The sequence below is a fragment of the Acomys russatus genome, chromosome 16 (assembly GCF_903995435.1).
Source record: "Acomys russatus chromosome 16, mAcoRus1.1, whole genome shotgun sequence".
Taxonomy (NCBI): domain Eukaryota; kingdom Metazoa; phylum Chordata; class Mammalia; order Rodentia; family Muridae; genus Acomys; species Acomys russatus.
Genome location: NC_067152.1, coordinates 10,362,899 through 10,383,267, shown reverse-complemented (window position 1 = coordinate 10,383,267; position 20,369 = coordinate 10,362,899). Strand labels below are relative to the sequence as shown.

General features: G+C 38.2%; 1 protein-coding gene across 1 annotated transcript in view; it reads right to left on the bottom strand.

Moving 5' to 3' along the window:
- Positions 1-384: 384 nt before the first annotated feature.
- The window catches only part of Taf15 (TATA-box binding protein associated factor 15), a 36,117-nt gene continuing 16,132 nt past the window's right edge, over positions 385-20,369 (bottom strand). The window contains exons 7-16 of the mRNA XM_051158152.1: positions 19,409-19,529; positions 10,758-10,792; positions 10,136-10,168; positions 8,581-8,690; positions 6,610-6,739; positions 4,727-4,819; positions 2,975-3,056; positions 2,779-2,867; positions 2,161-2,653; positions 385-974 (exon numbers count right to left, since the gene is read on the bottom strand). Coding sequence (XP_051014109.1) covers positions 935-974; positions 2,161-2,653; positions 2,779-2,867; positions 2,975-3,056; positions 4,727-4,819; positions 6,610-6,739; positions 8,581-8,690; positions 10,136-10,168; positions 10,758-10,792; positions 19,409-19,529 — 1,226 coding nt within the window. The 3' untranslated portion in view covers positions 385-934. The remainder of the gene's footprint in view (positions 975-2,160; positions 2,654-2,778; positions 2,868-2,974; positions 3,057-4,726; positions 4,820-6,609; positions 6,740-8,580; positions 8,691-10,135; positions 10,169-10,757; positions 10,793-19,408; positions 19,530-20,369) is intronic.

The window sequence follows — 20,369 nt, the reverse complement described above, 5'->3', positions numbered from 1 at the left end:
GGTTGGTAAAGACATTAGGTTAGGAAGACCAGGAAGAAACTGATTTGGAACATCAAATGTTCTTAGTACATGGTAAGGTTTTTGTTTTCTTTTTGTTTTTTTTCAAGACAGGGTTTCTCTGTGTAGCCTTGGATGTCCTGAACTCTCTTTGCAGACTAGGATGGCTTCAGACTCAGAGATATGCCAGCCTCTGGCTCCTAAGTGCTGGGATTAAAGGTGTGTGCCACCACTTCGGCCACATTAAGTTTTAAGCACTTATTTTCCATGTATAAGTGGAAAGGATAAGAATTTAAGATTGGGAGATAATAAAGGACATTGGTCAGGACTGGAAATATAAGTCTGATAGCATGATAACATAATTAACCTAAAAAAGACATTCCCAGAACTGACTCCCTAACACCCCACACCAAGCTCTGCTCCACCACATGGCAGTGAAGCTGGGGCTGTAATCAAAGTCCTTTCAGGTAATCAGAAGTAATCTTTGATTGCCCTAGGTATCTTAGGTACCCAAAGTCTTCCTACTATTCTGAACAAAGCAGGAGCTTATGACCTTGGAAACAGCATTTAAATTTACTCAGGTAATATTAATTTCAAATTCTGTAGGGTTAGTTTGCTGTGACTGAGTCCTAAGTGTGGCAAATAACATACCCAATATCCACAAAAAACAAGCAGCTTTTATTGCAGTATTACAAAACACTTTCCATTTGGCAATATTTTACAACGCACTTAGCTTTAAGGGTTGGGAAGGAGAAGGTGGGAAACTAAAAGGGAAAATTTCAATGGACCTTGCTAAAAGGAAAATTGTCCCCAGCCCTCCCACCCAAATAAAAGCCCAATGTCAATTTCACTACCCAGAGGCCAGGAGGAAAGCAGCAGGCAAACTCTGACAGCTCCACTGCAGACCACGTCAGAGACAGAGGATTCAAAAGAGTTATCAGTACGGTCGGTTACGCTGATCATTTCTGTAGTCGTTTCTAAAAATGAAAAAATAAAGAACCAAACCACATTCTTGTCATTTTTAATCAATGGAACGTCAGACACTTCTTCAGAGTGCTGGTGACCTGTACCAGCTAGATATTTTCTCTATGTAAGATAGCAATACAGCTCATTTCTGTAATCCCAAGGGGGAAAAAATTTTTTTTTCTTTCTTTCTTTCTTTTTTTTTTTTTTTTTTTTTTTTGAGGCAGGGTCTCTACATAGTCCTGACTCTCCTGGAATTCACTATGTTGACCAGGCTGTCCTCAAACTCAAAGTATTCTTAATAAAAATCTAATTCATCAGCTTTAAGACTTACAAAATTTGTAAAGAGGCTTTGTTATCCATCAACTCTATTAATTTTCTACCTAGACCAAAGACTACAAAACCACTGTAAATACTTTCAATTATCTACAATGCCGATTTTAGTCTCCAGATATAATAACCATAGCATAGTGAAAAAAGCAAAATTTTTAAATTCAGATTTCATGTATAAATTCTGTATCTGTTACTATGTGTGTAATCTCAAGTTACTAAATGTCTGACTCTCTGTTAGGCAGACTGATAAAAGGACCAGAACTCAACTTGTATAAGATAATCTACATACAGTGTTTGCCACAGAGAAGTTTAGTATCGGGTAAGTAAGCTATTAGTAATACCAAACAACTATACAATGTTTTCTATGGGGAAACTGCTACAGTCTCATAAAACTCTACAAATAGTATTTGCTCCATTGAGCAAAGATGAGACTACTGATGCTCCAACAGGTTCTATAACTTGCCTAGGGTCACATTAAGATGTGGAACAGAAACCAGGCAATTTGAACCTCCAATATGTAAATATTATGCTAATCCTCACTAGCTTACACTACCTTCAGCAAACAGGAATTGTGTATGGAACAAGTGCAGGGTTTGAAAATCCTCCAAGAAATCTTAATTCAAACATTATTAAGTTAGCTCTAAATCCCAGTTTTCTTTAACCATGAGAAAAGCAACAAAGATTTATTAATTTGAAAGATAAAACTAAAAATTTGAAATTATTAAGCAGGAAAGTAAACAGATTTATTTCCCTGAAAGATGTCAATGGGGTTGAAGAGGAAAAACAAAAAATGTACAACAATGGCTTAAACCCTAAAACCTAAAAGCATCAAGACAAAGGGGTTCACAAGTACATCTGAATACTCACCTTCCTCCCATTTTGCCTCCATAACCCCCACTTCGGTCTCCTCCATAGCCACCTCCACTTCGGTCTCCTCCGTAGCCACCTCCACTTCGGTCTCCACCATAGCCTCCACTTCCGCCACCACCACAGTCTCCTCCATAACCCCCCCTGCTTCGGTCTCCTCCATATCCTCCTCGATCGCCTCTGAAGCCTCCTCTATCTCCTCCATAGCCACTCCCTCGATCTCCGCCAAAACCCCCTCGGTCTCCACCATAACCCCCTCGGTCTCCACCATAACCTCCTCGGTCTCCACCATAACCCCCTCGGTCTCCACCATAGCCGCCTCCTCTATCTGCACCATAGCCACCCCCACTTCTGTCTCCACCGTAGCCACCCCCACTTCTGTCTCCACCATAGCCACCCCCACTTCTGTCTCCACTGTAGCTACCTCGGTCTCCACCCCTGCCCCCACGACCTCTGTAGCCCCTTTCTCCACCATAGCCTCTCCCTCGGAAATCTGCAAGGTAAAAACACAAACCAGTAAGGCCAGGATTAATAATGCAAAGCCTCCCCAATACTAGTTATAAGACAAGCATCCTATACGTGTCGCTGAAGGTCTAAGTAGAGAAAGAGCCGGCCTACCTCCTCCTGAGGGACGAGAGTCTTCCGGTCTAGGCTCATTGCACTGATTGCAGGAATTCCTTCTAGCAAAGTTCATATTTCCACATGACCTGAAGGACAGAAGTAAAATGTTCCTAAGTCTCCAGTAAACCCAAAACCCTTCCTCGTACCCATCCAATTCTATCTCTACAGCCACCAAAGTAAATGGCACACTTACGGATTAGGGCAAACCCAGTCCCCATTCTTGGGGTCTCCACCTCGACCCTGAAAACCTCCACGGCCTCTATATCCTCCACGCCCTGGAGTGGGGAGGAGGGGTAGGAGATGATTAGGTAGAAGTGAAAAATCAGCAGCAGACATTAACCATATACAAGAACAGCAGATAAAAGAAATAAAGAAATAAGTTCCCATTAATACCTAGACAGACCCCTTCCAAATTAATTCCCATTACAACAAAACTGTGATTCTTGGAGGTGTCACTTAAAAAATACAGCAAATAACCATCAGTGGTGGTGATGGCAGTAGCAGCGATGGCACACATCTGTAATCCCAGCACTCAGGAGACAGAGGGAGGAGGACCTCTGTGAGTCTGAGGCCAGCCTAGAAAACAGCCAAGGCTACACAGAAAAAACATCTCCAAAAAACTGAGCAGCAAATGTTAAGAATGAACTGGGTACGGGCATGCATTATACTATAGCAAAGTGTGTTTTTGTAATTTTCTACATAGTTTGAGAATCTCAGTTATAAAGATTAAGTCTAAGTAGAAAGGTAAATTCCAAACCTGAAGAAATGGACTCAACTTTAAAAAACGCAAGAAGCTGCATTGGGGACCTTAAAAATTGGGTCACCTCTGGCAGTGAGATAACTCAGCAGCAAAGGACTCGTTCTAAGCCTGACAAACTGAGTTTAGTGCCTGTCACTCACCCAGTGGAAAAGAGATTAACTGAGGTAAGTTGTGCTCTGAACTCCTCATTTGCACCATGGCACGTACGTGCCACATAAATTAGTGTTTTAAAACGTACTTAACTAGGTTTCATGTAAGCACCTGTTCAAGAGCTCTTTTCCATTGCTATAGCAGCACTGCAAAGACATTTCTACCATTGTTCCTACCATGTTCTTAGTTACTGGAACATCCTTACTGTAAGATGAAAAGCAGGAAAGTAGAAGAGATGCCTCAGTTGTTAAAAGCACTGGCTGCTCTTACAGAAGACCAGAGTTTGATTCTGAGCAGCCATATGGTAGCTCACAACCACCTGTAACTCCAGTTCTAGGAGATCCAAAGACCCCTTCTGGCATCCTTGGACACCAGGCATTTACACTGCATATACATATATGCAAAGCAATATAATCATGTACATTAAATAAGTAAATAAATCTTTAAAAAAGAAAAAAGGGAAAGGCAAAAAAACAAAACAAAAACATACCAACAACAGCAAAACACACACACACACACACACACACACACACACACACCTAAACAGAAAAAAAAAATAGTAAGCAGCTGGGAGTTGGTGCAGCACTTTTAATCCCAGCACTGAGGGTGGGGTATGTCTCTTGAGGCTGGCCTGGTCTACCTAGTGAGTTCCAGGACAGAAAGGGCTATGCAGAGAAGCCCTGTCTTGAAAAACCAAAATGAATCAAATAAAACTTATAGGGCTGGAGAGATGGCTCAGAGTTTAGGAGCACTAGTTATACTTCTAGAAGTCCTGAATTCAATTCTCAGTAGCCACATGGTATAATGGGACTCCTACAATGGGGTCTGATGCCCTCTTCTGGCATGCAGGTGTACATGCAGACAGAGTACTCATATGGGATAGATAGATAAATAGAGATAGACAGACAAACTTATTTTTAAAGTATTGCAGGCAAATCTATGCAAGCAAGGACAAGACAGACTTGAATTCAAACCCTGTGTGTAGCATTTGGGTCTTTTCATTTATGTGCACAGTGCTGGGGCTCAGTGTCCTACCTCGTCGTCCACCTCCACTTCCCCCACCTCTCATGAATTCAGGCCTTCTGGTGGCAAACGACACTTTAATGATGTTTCCATGGAATTCTTTTCCTAAGGAGAAAAAAAATAGTTCTAAGGCTCAACAAGGTGGTGCACACCTATAATCTCAACACTCAAGAAGCTGAGGTAAAAGAATCACTGAGATGGAGGACCCTAGACACTAAGATGTTTTCTCCAAAATCTATTAATAAAAAGGGGGAAGGGAAGAGGAGAGTGTTCTAAATGAATGCTACAATGCCACTCCATACTTCTACTTCCTGACAAAACAATAAAACTATCTTGGCTATTTTTTGTGTCAGAAGAATAATAAACATATCCTCACAGAGCTTCAAACATACTAGGTGCTTTGTGTTCCAAACAGGTGAGCAGTGCTAAAATATAACCAATAATATATGCAACAGAACAGACTTTCCATGGAGAAAGTTATTTTTTACTAAGCTTAACCAAAATAAACAAACAAACATCTTGTGGTAAATACAGGTAAAAGTTTGTTTTCTAGTTTTGAGAACTGAACCTAATGCAAGACCACTGAACAATATTCCTGATTTCTATCTAATATTTTTATATGAAGATCTAATTTGTAGAATTGTCTACTGTGTCACCATTTCTTTCTTTCATTTTATTTTATTTTTGTTTTTTGAGACAGGGTTTCTCTGTGTAGCCTTGGCTGTCCTGGACACACTTTGTAGACCACACTGGTCTCGAACTCACAGAGATCCACCTGCCTCTGCCTCCTGAGTGCTGGGATTAAAGGTGTGCACCACCACATCAGGTTACCATTATTTCTTAAGTGGAATTGGTATATGTATATGTACATACACATGTAACTACATATATCCACGCATAAACTTGTATATGGACTTCCTAGTGTGTTTATAGTTTAGAATAAACAAGGTGGGGGTTCAGATTTGATTGTAAAATTGTCCCCAACAAGATCATGTGTGAATACTTGGTCCTCAGCTGGCAGCACTGTTTTGGAAGGTTGTAGCATGTTTTGAACAAAGTGCCTAGCTGGCAGATGTCAACCAAGCTAACTTTCTACACCGATAAAAGTGTTAGAATTAACATGCAAGGTAAGGTTAAAGAACTACTCTAAACAAACAAGGACACAGCATATCTCTTCTATAAGCACATAAAAGTACCAGCTTGCATTTTTTAAAAATTGTATTTCTGTGCATTGGTGTTTTTATGTATATCTGTGTGAAGGTGTCAGATCACCCTAGAACTGGAGCTATAGACAGGTGTGAGCTTCCATGTGAGTGCTGGGAATTGAATCCGGGTCCTGTGGAAGATCAACCAGTACTGTTGACCTCTGAACAACCTCTCCAGCCCACAAAATTGTCTTCCTTTTTAAAATTATTATTATTATTATTATTTTCGAGACAGGGTTTCTCTGTGTAACCTTGGCTGTCCTGGACTCCCTTTGTAGACCAGGTTGGTCTTAAAGTCACAGAGATCCACCTGCCTTTGGCTCCCTGAGTGCTGGGCTTACAGGCCTGCACCGCCACGCCCGGCTCAAGCTTGTATTCTTGATTGCTATTAAATAGGAAAATAAATACTATCTCCTAGAATGTGTTTTGACTTCTAGAGACCATTTCTTCAAAAGTATATGAATGGGAGCTAGAGAGATATATAACACTGAGAAGCACTGGCTGCTCCTCTAGCACCCAGGCTCCATTCCCAGCATCCAAATGGCAGCTCACAGTCATCTATCTAGATCTCCATTTCCTGCGCATTTGATATCCTTTTCTGGCCTTCAAAGGCACCAGCTACACAAATCATGCAGATACACAGGCAAAAAACCTACCCATACATAATTTTAAATACAAGAATGAACATACCATCAAACCAATCAATGGCTGCCTTAGCTGATGGAGGGTCATCAAATGACACTGTTGCTTCCCCTTTTGGCTTCCCTGTGTCTTTGTCTGTGTAAAGATTTATCATTGGTTTTCCAGTCTTTTTGTTAGTCTAAGGGGGGGGAAAAGACCAAATTGGTATTGCATTTCAGAAACAAACAATCACGTATCATTCAGGTAAAAAACTTTTCAAAGATTTATTATTTTCAATTATTATGTATTATTTTCAAGTGTGTGTGTGTGTGTGTGTGTGTGTGTGTGTGTGTGTGTGTGTGTGTGTGTGTGTGTATGTGATGTGCATATGAATTCAAGTCCTTCAGAAACAGAACTGTCAGATTCCCTGTAGCTGGAACTACAGGTAGGCGGTATTAGCCCAATAAGGGTGCTGAAAATGGCCACCTCTCCAGCCAACGTAAACATTATTTAAAAGGCATCCACACATATATACTAAACTACACAACATAAAAATGAAATTATCTGTAGGTATGAACAATAAAAACTTCCCATGCTACAGTAAGTAAAAAACAAGCTATAAATATCTTGTAAGGGGCTAGGTGTGGTGGCACATTTCTTTAATCTCTGTACTTTGGAGGCTAGAAGCCAGCTTGATCTACATAGTGAGTTCCAGGATAGCCAAGCATGGTGGCGCACGCCTTTAATCCCAGTACTCGGGAGGCAGAGGCAGGCCGATTGCTGTGAGTTTCAGGTCAGCCTGGTCTACAAAGCAAGTCTAGGACAGCCAAGGCTACACAGAGAAACCCTACCTCGAAAAAACAAAACAAAAAAATCTTGTAAGGGCCAGCACATATGAGAGTCTAGATTCCACTTTCCAGGACCACCAAAAACAATAGCAATGACCCAAAAAACAAAACCCTAAGAAACAGTATGCTGTTATGTGTAATTTATTTAAACCCATAAAAATCAAAGTAGATGTTGAATTAAAAAGATACATATCTCTATATATTAATGCATACAATAAAAGGCAAAAAAAATCTAATGCATTATTAATAAGGAATACATTGGGCTTTGGCTGGGATGAGAGAAGGCAGAGTTCTGCTTTATTAAAAGGATGTGGCCAGACATAGTGTCTTGCCCCTCTAATCCCAGCACTAATAATTTCCCAACAACAAAAAAGTAATTTGACAAACAACGAAACAAGGAGCAATGAACACAATGACATCAAACAAATATCAATCCACTTAACCTGCTCTAAAGGCTGCTTTTCAGTTAAAAGCATACATAAAAAAAATCAATTAAATGAACAACAAAACCAATCACAAGATAATGAATTAATGAAGTACAGATACTAAGCATAAAAATAAACAATTAGCATAATTTTAGTTTGCATATGTTAGCATTTCAGAAGCCAGGAATGAAGCTTAAGCACAGGCAGAAAGATAAACATAAGCAAGGAATAAAACCTCCATGTACTTAGTACTAACTCAGTGTGCTCCTTAGATTTTTAGTTTAGTTTTTGTTTGTTTTATAATCTTGACTCTAAAGTCACCTAGGAAGAGGAACTACAATTGAGAAAATGCTTCCATCAGACTGTTTGACGACCGATGTGGAAGGGCTCAACCCACTAGAGGCATTGGCCCCTGAGCAGGTGTCCTGGGTAGTGTAAGAAAGGAGGCTGAGCAAACCATAGGAGCAAGCCAGCAGTGTTCCTTGACGGTCTCTACTTCAGTTCCTGCCCTTACTTCTCTCAATGATAGACTGTGATAAGCCAAGTAAAACACACCCTTTCCTCCCCAGGTTTCTTTTAGTTAGATTATTCTATCATATAAAAAGAAAGCTAAATAAGATACTTAGCAAAGGCCTACAGACATGGGAGAGCACATACATTATCGGGTTTATATAATGCTTACTATAGTATACAGATTTACAATGTACTGTATATATCTTAGTTAGAATATTAACTCTGAAATCTTCAATGTGACACTTTCTACTTACCTTGATGATTCCTATTTGTTTAAAGAACTCTCCCACTTGATCTGTAGACACACCCTCCCCAAGTCCTTGCACAAAGATTGTGTTGTTATCTGAATTATCAGACTCTGAATCTAAAGAGAAAAAATTATGGTCAATTTCACGTATATATTTCTTGGTTTCACTACATCCTGTTCAGTAATCAAAAATAATGTATTGACTAGTATTGGATTGCTTCTAAGCCCCAAATAGGACAAATAGGAAATCTTATATGAACATGCAAAGTATTCACAGTTGTATGGAAGATCAATTCTTAAAACTTCACATAAAGTGCAGACTACACTCTGAAATACATATAAACCAATTAAGGGAGTCTTCAGATCCAGGACTAAAGCTCATGAAGAGATGAAGAAAGTTAATTAGCATATCTTTCTCAAAAGAACTTTCAATTGTATATAATCATACGACTAACTAACCAATGCTTTTAAGGCCTTCTAGGACAAAATTCCCCCAAATTGGACACTTGACTCTCAAGCCAGCCAGCCAAGCAGAATTGCTGGTTTCCCATTCACTGCAAAAAGCCATGTATACAGCAGAAGGTAAGAGCACCTGGTACACACACCTTACCTTACACGCACACTTTTGGATTAGTACAACAAAGTAAGAAAGTTGTATAAAAATTCAGTCCATCAAGGGATAATTCAGAAATTGCCATCCATATACAATACTTTGGCATCTTAATAAAAACAAAAGTTCTGATTTCAATATATATTAAATATTTTTTGCTCAAATAGATTTTAACCTCTAAACCCTAACTTTCAAAAGGCTCCAAAAGCAAGTCTATGGCCTTGAATTCAATTCATCTGAAAACGAAAAGCCACATAAAATTTGTGACTTTTACCCAAAGAAAGACAATTTTATTGTGCGTGAACTCAAATTTATTTCTTTTCTTCTTTTTAAGGTTTTTCAAGACAGGGTTTCTCTGTGCACCCCTGGCTGTCTGGGAACTCACTCTGTAGACCAGGCTGGCCTCGAACTCACAGAGATTCTCCTGCCTCTGCCTCCCATGTCCTGGGATTAAAGGCAAGCACCACCATCAACTGGCTTGAACTCAAATTTCTTATGCCCACGAAAACTACCAATCCAATTTTTTTTTGAACAGCTTAAAAAAAAAAGAAAGAAAAAGAAACACAAAACAAAAAACCTCTACATTGCTAAGACAGCAAACTTCTCTTAAGTTACACTGCATTAACACTTATTAGCAGTAGCATTCCAATGCTTCTTGAAATAAGAAAAAGTATAATACAGCACAAACAGCAATTTTGTTATACTGATTCTGAGCCTCAATGAAAGTAGTCTTAGATTTTGAAACTATTAGGAAAACTGACAAAGTGATAAACTGGTAAGTCAACAAACTTTCTCATCAGACCCCTAGATTTTTATATTGTTTAGAAGTCAAATTCTCCAGATCTGACAGCACCTTTAAATTAAATCTCCCTCCAGTATTTACATACGCCTCTATTAAAGGTGGAAAACTGACATTTTTATCATTGCAAAACCAAACTATCAAGAATCTTACCAGCGTCTGGTCTGGGTCCATAATCCCTGTGACCTAGGAGAGAAGGAAGGAAAGGGCTGTCTAAGGCACTCACTTGACGCTTTGCGAGACGGCAATAACCAAGGCATGTACAGTCAATACTTCCAAATCCTCGAAAGTCAACCATCACATGTTCATAAAATAACTACATAAAGTTTTATTATTAAAAGTTTAAGAAATAGAGATGAATGTCAACAGTTCCTTAAACTCATCCAAGATGGCACCCACCACTTTTGCCATTATTCTAGTACCACTTTTGTCAAGCACTGGTTATAAGGCCTGATTGGAAACCCCTAGTAATTTCAAAACACCATGTCAGCTACCTTTATAAAAGAAGAAAACCTACTGTCAAACCCAGAAGTCCTCATTCACTGGTCATAGACTCTTTCATGCAAATGCACCGTGTAGAAAACTCACTGGACTACTTGAGATCAGTTTTGGCTTTTAATATTTGACTTTAAGCATGTATACAGTGTTTTATAATGCATACAACACACCAGCCTCAACAGGATAAGAGGGCTTAAGACTGCATCTGCGGGATATTGGTGGCTTTTAGATTTACATAGCATTTCCACTGAAACATTTTGGGATACTCAGCACTTACCACCAAAATTTTTGAAGCCACCGCGGTCACCACCACTGCAGAGGAAAAATTGAAGAAATGATTTCTTCCTTAAGTCTCTAACGTGCTGTGAGCCCTGGGCTCAAGCTACACTTAACTGTCACAAGTAGAGTGCCTAGGAAAATAGCAGCACTACTAACTTTCCAGTAAATTCCATTTCAGAGTTCAATGATTCAATTTAAGTATTTTCCCAAGGATTTATTTCCACAAGTTGTCTTTTCACATTTATTATAACATATCTAATACACTTTTTATGTTAAAAGAAAATCTCCCCAACCCCAAGCCAAAAGGTTCCTACTCAAACCATAACTTAATGCTGGAGGCACAGCACAAATACGTGAAGTGAGAGTATTGGGGATATTTTTGAAATACAAGAAAAAGCTAAAAGACCAGAGGAATAAGAAGCTGTTAGGCTTTGATAGTAGGACAAGAAAGGTAAAAACCTGAGTAGATTCTGCTGTGATATTAAATTATGAGATTTATGAGATGAATTTTTTAAAGTGATACATAAAATTAAACAAAAATGAGCCTGAATGAAGTAGTCTTAAAAGTTGAAACTTTTAGGAAAACTGATAAAGTGAGAACTAAAAAAGCTCAACTTTCTTCTCCATTATCCATTGTTAATATAAGATCTTTTCCTATCACAGCTGAGGTTCAAGCTGCCAAATGCTCTAAATATCAAACCAACAAAATATGCTAAAGATGCAAATACTCCAACACTGTAGCTGCCCACAGAATGACTTTGGCAAATTTACAGTGCCAGTTAAGTCAATGGTCCTTGTACACACTGCTTTATGTAACAAATCTAAGCAGCTCATGCTAATCAAGAAACTAAAAGCAAAAAAACAAAAAGAAATTCTACTCATCCCATAAAAGCCTGTTTCTCTTGACTGAAGTGTATAATCCTTCTAAAACATAGGTGCTGATAAGGAAATAACACTTTTCAGATATCTGATTTGCTGCTCATTTTATCATGATCCTAGAAGCTAACCTAATTTATTATCTGCTTACAAACCTCTGCTCTAGTGACTACCCAACTTTCTAGATGTCTTTTCTGAATCATTCAATGAAAATTGTGAACTAAATGAGAAAGCTTTTTCATTTTCATTTTATTACCCCGACATAAAAACATTTTCCCTTGTAATCAACTTAGGTATGGATGGACACATGTGTTTTTAATTTGCTTTTCAATTGGGCAAGTCCCAGAAACCCTTTCTACAGAAGAATCTGGCTCGTTAAAGGCTATGTAGACAATATTAAACTGAAGTGCTTCTTAGACACAGCTTTGTATTTCAATTTAGTATTTCAATATAGTACCTAAACCTTCTCTATACTTTAAATGACAGGTACATCACGGCTATCTCTTTAAGAAAAAGAAGCTAATTGTTTGCATTTTGGTTTCATTTCTTGAGATGGGGTTAATTATGGTCCTGAATCTGGTATGTAGATAAAGATAATCTTGAATTCTTGAACCTTTTGCTTTTCCTCTCAAGTGCATTCATCATGAATAGCCAAACACAGCTGAGGTTAAACTGTTGGGGGGAAAGTTCCCCTTCTTTTGCAGTACTGGGGATTGAACATGCTTGCTTAAGTAAGTGGTCTTACCAGTAGGCTATCCTCCAAGCCCCTTGAAAATTATATTAGAAGCTAAGGTTCTGTCAAAGATAAACCTCAGAACCCCAATGGCAAACAAGAAGAATTATTGAAAATACCAAGCCCACAAAACTTGAATATTGTTTAATTTTTTATTCTTTCTTATATATGGTGCATTCATGCATGGGCATGTGTGTACGTATGTGTACGTGTACACACACACACACACACACACACACACACACACACACACACACACACACACCTATGCCCGCCTGTTGAAGTCAGACACCTATCAAGAGCGTTCTACTGTTCTCCACCTTATCTTTTGAGATAGGATTATTCACTGACCCTGAAGCTCAAAGATCAGCTAAACTGGCTGGCTACTGAGCCCCTATGATCTTCAAGTCTCCTCTTAGCATTGAGAACAGGCATGTGCCATCAAGCCCATTTTAGGAGATTAAAGTGTTTAAGAGGAAAGAAGACTTAGAAAGAAACAAGAAGCTACGTGTTCATAAGATACCTCCTAATTGCTTGGTTGTCAACAACAAAACAGTCGGTCTGGCCCACAATGAAAAGAAAACATGCAAATATATATATACATATGTATGTGTGTATGTGTGTGTGTGTGTGTGTGTGTGTGTGTGTATATATATATATATGATAGACTCATTCTGGCCAACTATATAACTTTGAACAATTTTAGTGATGACAGTTGTTTTTGAGACAGGGTCTTTCTACATAACCCTAGCTATCTATCCTGGAACTCACTATGTAGACCAGGCTGGGTTCAAAGTTAGAGATCTACCTGCCCCCTCTGCCTCCCAAGTGCTAAAGATTAAGTATGCACCACTATGTGGCCTGGCTGAACAATTAAAAAAATAGAGAGAGATGACGAGTGGTTATCTTTTAAGGGCACTTGCTATTCTTTCAGAAGACTCAAGTTGAGTTCCCTAGCAACCATGTTCAGTGGTTGCCTGGAACTCTAGCTCCAAAGTATCCCAATAGCCTCTTCTGTTTGTGGGCACCACCATGACAAATATTTGCACAAATATATACACATAAATTTAAAAATGTTAAAGATGCACCCTCTAAAAGGATTTATAGTAATACTGAGATTGAGCTTCCCTCTTTACAAAACTCAGTTCTATGTCCTTACCACTCAAAGGGTAAGCACAAGCATAAAGACAGCCTGAGAGCTCCTCAGGTAAGTCATATGAATATTAAGTCTAAGAAGTACTGGCGTAAATGCCTGTACTTTAACATGACAATCATTTTCTCTCCTTATGTAAATTGTATATTAATTATATTAGACTTCCTTTAATAGGAAATTTATGCCATTAACTACAGAAATAGACTTTCTAGGAATATTGACTAGTCCTAAGGGGGATAGTCCTGTAGTTGATGTTCCTTTCAAACTTGTAGTTAAGTTAGTCATTTCTTCCACATATTAAAGCCTCCTTGGCAAATTAAAACAAAGTTATTTCAACAGCTGAGTCAAGATGTTGCAAGTTTGTTTTCAATCCCAAAAACAGAAGCAAATGTGTACATGTAAAGAATTCTGCAAAAAACGTTAAGGTACAGTAGCAGGGATATGTAAGAGACATGGGTATCTTCAACTTAATTGGCTGAATGTCCCTCCATAAGCAAACTTAAACATATGAGTCTTCCAAATTCAAAACCACAATGAAGAGGATTCTAGGGGTAAATGTGGAGGCTTCAATGTGATAGCATTATATATTTGGAAAAGTCAGATTCAACAAAAAGGAAAGTTTGGGGGCTTGAAAGGTGACTTGCTGTTTAGAGCACAGCACTGGCTGCTTTCCCAGAGAATCCATATTCAATTTTTAGCAACCACACAGCTCACAGCCATCTGGAACTGTAATCCTAGCTATTCCAATGCCCTCTTCTGGCCTTCATGGGCAATGTATACATGTAGCAATGCATGCATGTACAAACATACATGCAGGAAGAATACCCATACATATAAATACTTTTTTAAAAAATTAAAAAAAATTTTTTTTTAAATTTTCTTTGGCGTACTACTCCTTGAGTTTTGTTTTTGCTTTTGTTATTAGGAGCTTGTGTTTTTTCTTCTTTGGAGACAGAGTCTCTTATTTTGTAAAACTCAGGTCAGCTTGGTAAAAGGGAGCCCAAGCTGGCAGGACAACTCTCCCAAGAGCTGGGACTGATAACAAGCACAAGCCATTACATTAAGCTCTCAATTTATAATTAAAAAAAAAAACAACCAAACAAGCAAACAAAAGAACCCAAGTTATTTGGGGCTCTGCATGTTAGTTTCCACCCCAGGACTAAACTGCTTTGGAAGCCACAGTATGATGCGGTCACACTATCACACCACCATCTTTTTTTTTTCAGTAATAGGAAATAAACCCGGAACCAAAGCAAAGCTTCTAAGTTACCCAGTCTTCAGCTCAAGCTCTGATTGCCCTGCTTTACTTCTCAGGTGCCTGGGCTTACTTAGGCATGCACCTTGCTGCAGAAATCTTTCATCCTAGAAAACTAGCTTAGAGAGAAAAAAAGGGGATAACTAAAAAGCAATAAAAGATTAACTTAAAACCCATGCTCTGGGCCCGAGTTTTTACACTAACAAATCCAGAAAACATACTTTGGGAGTATGGGGAAAGACCAACAATGCTATAGGTAAATGGTTCAATCGGTTTGAACAGCACTCTCTATAGTCGGTTTTACTTCCCTCCAAGTCGTACGTTTGTGGCAAAAAGGCTTTCAGAATCAAGATTTATCAGTTAACTTCAGGAAGAATCTCCCCTTTCTAGGACTACAATGTCCAACATATAGTATCTGCATGATAAAAGGTAGGCAGACTAAAATGAGATGAGCTCTAAATGTCAAAAAATGAAATGAATTTCTAGTTCTAGCATCATAGCTTACCTAATTACATGGAATATTTTAGATGTACTGGGTAAAGTGTATTGTTAAAAGCAATTTTGCTGTTATTTCTGTGTTTCGTCCTTTTTTTTTTCCAGTCCTGGGAACTTAATCCAAGAGACTATTACAAATGAGCTAGAGCCATGGGCTTTCTGTTTTCTTTTCAATGCAGTTCAAGTATTCTGACCCACACTGCTTTTCTATGAAGCAGTGCTATTCTAGACTACAGCTAGAATGTGCATACTACTCCATCACACCCCGGTGCTGGGGACAGAACCCAATTTTTGCTGCTGTTGTTTTATTTTGACTTTTCAAGACAGGGTTTCTCTGTGTAGCTCTGGATGTCCTGGAACTCTGTAGACCAGGCTGGCCTAAAACTCACAGAAATCCACCTGCCTGCCTCCTGAGTGCTGGGATTAAAGGCGTGCACCACTGCACAGCTAGAAACCAGTATTTTAACCATGCTAAAGCATGGTTACTACTAAGCTAAACACGCCTCCAACTCAGGACATGCACAGATTTTGTTTGAGACACTTGTTTGTAGTTCTCTCTATGTAGTTCTAACTATCTTGGAACTCACGAGCTCTGTCTACCCTGCCTCCCAGGTGCTGGGAATAAGGCACATGCTACCATGCCTGGCTGGACATGTATGTATTTTTAAAAGAGCTAATTAAATTCTCTTGCAGGCTTAGTGTTTAAGAGCACTCAGTGGCTGCTCTTCTAGCACTGGAGTTCAGTTCCCAGCACTCACATGGCAGTTCACAACTGTCTGTAGCTCCAGTTCCAGGGGATCCAACAGCCTTACACAGATAAAATATGCAAGCAAAACACCAATGCGTACAAGATAAAAATAAATTCTCTTGCAAAAGGGAGAAAACATTCAGTTCCAGATTTTTGGAATTCACCTGTAAGAGCCTGAGACACTATGATCACATACAAACAATGAAAACAAGATATTCTGCAAGAGAGTCATCAATGCTAAACTACAAGGCACTGGAGCATTTTTACCTTAGCTTCCAGCCCACTAAGATGTCAATGTCAGAAGATAGAAAGTCAGTCTTCTTTGGAACAATTGCTTTTCTTTTTAAAGAAATATTTATTTATAGTGAATACAGTGTTTTGCCTAAATTACTCCTGCGGGCCAGAAGAGGGCACCACACCTCATTATAGATGGTTGAGGGCCACCACGTGGTTACCGGGACTTGAAGGGACTACCTTCAGAAGAGCAGTCTGTGCTCTTAACCTCTAAGCCATCCTTCCAGCTCCGCAACAACTGCTTTTCAATGAAAAAGATTGTTTCTAGTAGTCCCTAGGAACGTCACATATTTCTCTCCAAATTAAGTCAATGGCTTCATTTTTGGTATGAAGTCTTCCTCCAGCCAACCAGCCACTGAATAAGCATCCCTTTCTCTATCATATCCAACCTTCAACCTCAGGCTATGACCCTTCTTCAAAGATGATAAATTTACTTAATGCCAGGTAATCTTCAAAATATTGTGTCCCTCCTACGCTTCTACACCACCATGGATAAAAAACTCAGCCTACTACTAAGTAAGATGATTAGAAACACAAATAGTGGTGCTGAAGACTAGTAATTCCTGTGTATTTTGGTATTTAAGCACACACACACAGAAAGAAAGAAAGAAAGAAAGAAAGAAAGAAAGAAAGAAAGAAAGAAAGAGAGAAAGGAAGAAAGAGAGAAAGAGAGAAAGGAAGGAAGGAAGGGAAAAAAAAAAGAAAAATCTTGAAACTGGGCATTTATAGTCAAATTCCCAATGTTGCACCCTAGTGAATAAGCTAAAAGGCACATCATTTTAAAGATGCTGTAGCACATGAAAATTTTATTTTTTGGTTTTTGTTTTGAGAGTGCTCCTCAAACTCTATGTAGACCAGGCTGGCCTTGAACTTGAAAAAAATCTGCCTGCCTCCCTAGTGCTGAGTTTAAAGGCATGCACTACCATACCCAGCCCAGAGTTCTAACTTCAGTATTCATAAAGTTTTATTGGAACAGAGTCAGGTTTGTTTACATTGATTTATGCCTACTTTGGTGCTCAAAGGGCAAGGGTTAAGAATTGCAAAGCCTAAAACATTTACCATCTTGCCTTTCACCAAAACAAAAACAAACCTTGCCAACTCCATACAAAGAGTAAGAGCCACCAGGATTTCAAAAGTGGCTTTATGTGAACAACTAATTTACAGGAGGACAGGGAAGTAGTTAGGACTAAAATCTCTCCATCTCTCACTTTACCACATCAGCAGCATTTTGACCTAATATATACCAGGCTTCTCCACAAGCTTTTTGTAAAGTGTCTATGCATAAAGAGATTTCTAAATAAAAACCTGGCTGATCAAATAATATCCAAGCTAAAACTATACTCTATATTGCCATGGAAGCTAGTCTGCTTAAAAAAAAAAAAAAAAAAAGGAACCCAGTCTGTTTTCCCATTAGGGAAGAATCACTATCGCTAAACATCCTTTCAACCCTATAGTTCTAAGATAGGAGCTCACTTACAAACTGAAATGTTATTTATAGAGTTCCTCTACCTAGTCCCTTTCTTCTAAAAAGTGGGATTCCATTATTCAGGCAAACAGTCACAGTTTAATGTTCGATTGTAACTTCCTTACACAGAAAAATCAAACTTAAGACACATGTAGCATTTATAGTATTCCAGGTAGCCAGTGATCTAAAATAACTCCACTGGAAAAGTAAATGTCTATCTGTTGTTATCTCTGGGACGTGGTTTAGGTTGGGGAAGAGGCTACTAGATAAAAGATAAGTACCATTTCACTTTACATTGTTAATTTATATCAAATGATAATAGTGGCAGACTACTTTTTTGATAATGAAGATATATACAATACCAATTATCTTGGTAAAAACACATACAATATTGTTTATCTTTGTAAAATGACTACCAATTTAAAAACTAGTCAATTTTTAAAAAGGCCTTTAATGTCTCTTACAAAATTTTTGAAAAATATCAAACTTTCACATTTCCATAATGAGAAAACATACAATATACTAAAAAGAGATGTATAAGCAATTTCGTGGAGAACTTGAAATGAATATACGTATTAGCTGTTTCTCTGTCACCTTAAGGGACCCTCAGTCCCTAAGGACAGGAATGAATTGCTACTGATGCATCATTAAATATCAACAGCAGACAACCGGCAATTTCAATCCTCAGTAAACATTATTTTAAAGCCTGCATATTTTACAAATTTATAATCTATAAATCTCAGGCCAGTTGGTTTTTCATTCCATTTTTCAATATCAATGTACTTTACAAATATATTTAAAAATTATGCTAAATCAGCTTTTATAACCTATGTTGTAAGTAAATAATGTTGAACCTAACACTAATTTTAAAATAGCAAAAGAAATGCTAAAGACTTCACACACCAGAGCTACAATCAGAAAAAGTACACAATGTTATGTGATACACTAATTATTTCAATAATTATGTTTAAGGAGAGAGAAAGTTAAAGCTTTCTTACACCCCACCTTTCTACTCTGCTACTGTCTAATACTTTCCCTGCCCAAGGGAACTATTTGCCTTCCATATAGATTAACTTACCTTTTTCTGTTAAGACACTAAACACTTTGGTTTCCAAAGTTTTGTTTCCTTTCTTTTTCTTTTCTGGTTTTTTGTTTTGTTTTGTTTTGCTTTGTTTTGTTTTCAGAGGCAGGTTTCTCTATGTAGCCTTGGCTATCTTGGAATCGCTTTATAGACCAAGCAGGCCTCAAATTCAAAAACTGCCTGCCTCTGCCTCCCCAAATACTGGGATTACAGCCACGCGCTACTGTGCCTGGCCCAAAATTATCTTTTAAAGGAGTTTAGAGTCTAGCTCCAGCAGGAAAACCAATCAAGTAATTTAATCTAATCATAACCATGGTAGGGAGCTTTAATGGTGTTTAATTTAACATACACCATATAAAATAATATCAACAGTCTCTTATGAAGACTTACAACATATAAAGGCCTTGAAAATAAATTTTCATTTCTGCTCTTCTTTCTATAACATATTCTCTGAAAGCCTCTTAACTAAAGTAAATGCCAGAATAAAATCAGGAAAACACTAAGAGAGGAAGAAAGAGAAAATGAAGATGTCTGTATCTAAGTACTTACCTTGAGCCTGTCATAGGACCTCTTCCATCCTTGTCATATCCCCCACGCCCTCTACCTCCTCCCTGTGACCCGCCATATCCTCTATTATCTTCTCCATACCTACTCACGTCACGACGGTCATCTACAAAATATAACACACAAAAATACTGTCACTCCAATGTCTTTAAACATTTTTAAATTTTGTTGCATCGAACATCTCCCTATATCAGGCTGACCTTGAATTCCTGAGCTTAAGCAATTCTCCTGTCAGTCCTCATATAGTAGTAATAATGTATGCCATCACACACAGCCACTATTATCATTTGTGATTACATGTTTCAAATAATGTCATTTTAAATGGCCCCTTAAGTCCTTCAGGGAAAGACACATCCCATACACCAAAATTCAGACATTACAGAACATTCTCGAATTAAGTATGTTTGAAAATTACATCTGTGTCAGATTCTATTTTAACACAAAAATCAGACAGCAAATGAAATTTAATTCAAGAACTTTAATAACTTGAAGAAAGAACTCTTCTACTTTCTTCACCTCAAAGACATTAAATGTAAGTCAACCACAGGGCAGGCATAACCACAGCCACCACATTTTTAAAACTGAGAAGGCAGATATTCAGAGAATGAGCACCCACTTTTACTCATTCATTCTATTATCAATATGGTTAGGGATATAGTCAGTAATGTAGTATTTACCCAGCATATACAAAGGCCCTGGGATTCAATTCCTAGCATGCCAAAACAAATTTTTCTCAGCAAAAAATATTTAATGACCACTTACTAGGAGCCAAGTCCTATCTAGACAATTTGCCCTTGAGTCACTGACTTTCATGGTGTCCTATGTCTCACCAATATATATAAAGTATTGTGGAACAAGAAAAATGCTTACCTATGATTAGAGAAGGCTAGCAAAGAATAACTTTCCCAAATCAAGTGTAGCGTCACCACAAGAACTGATAACAACA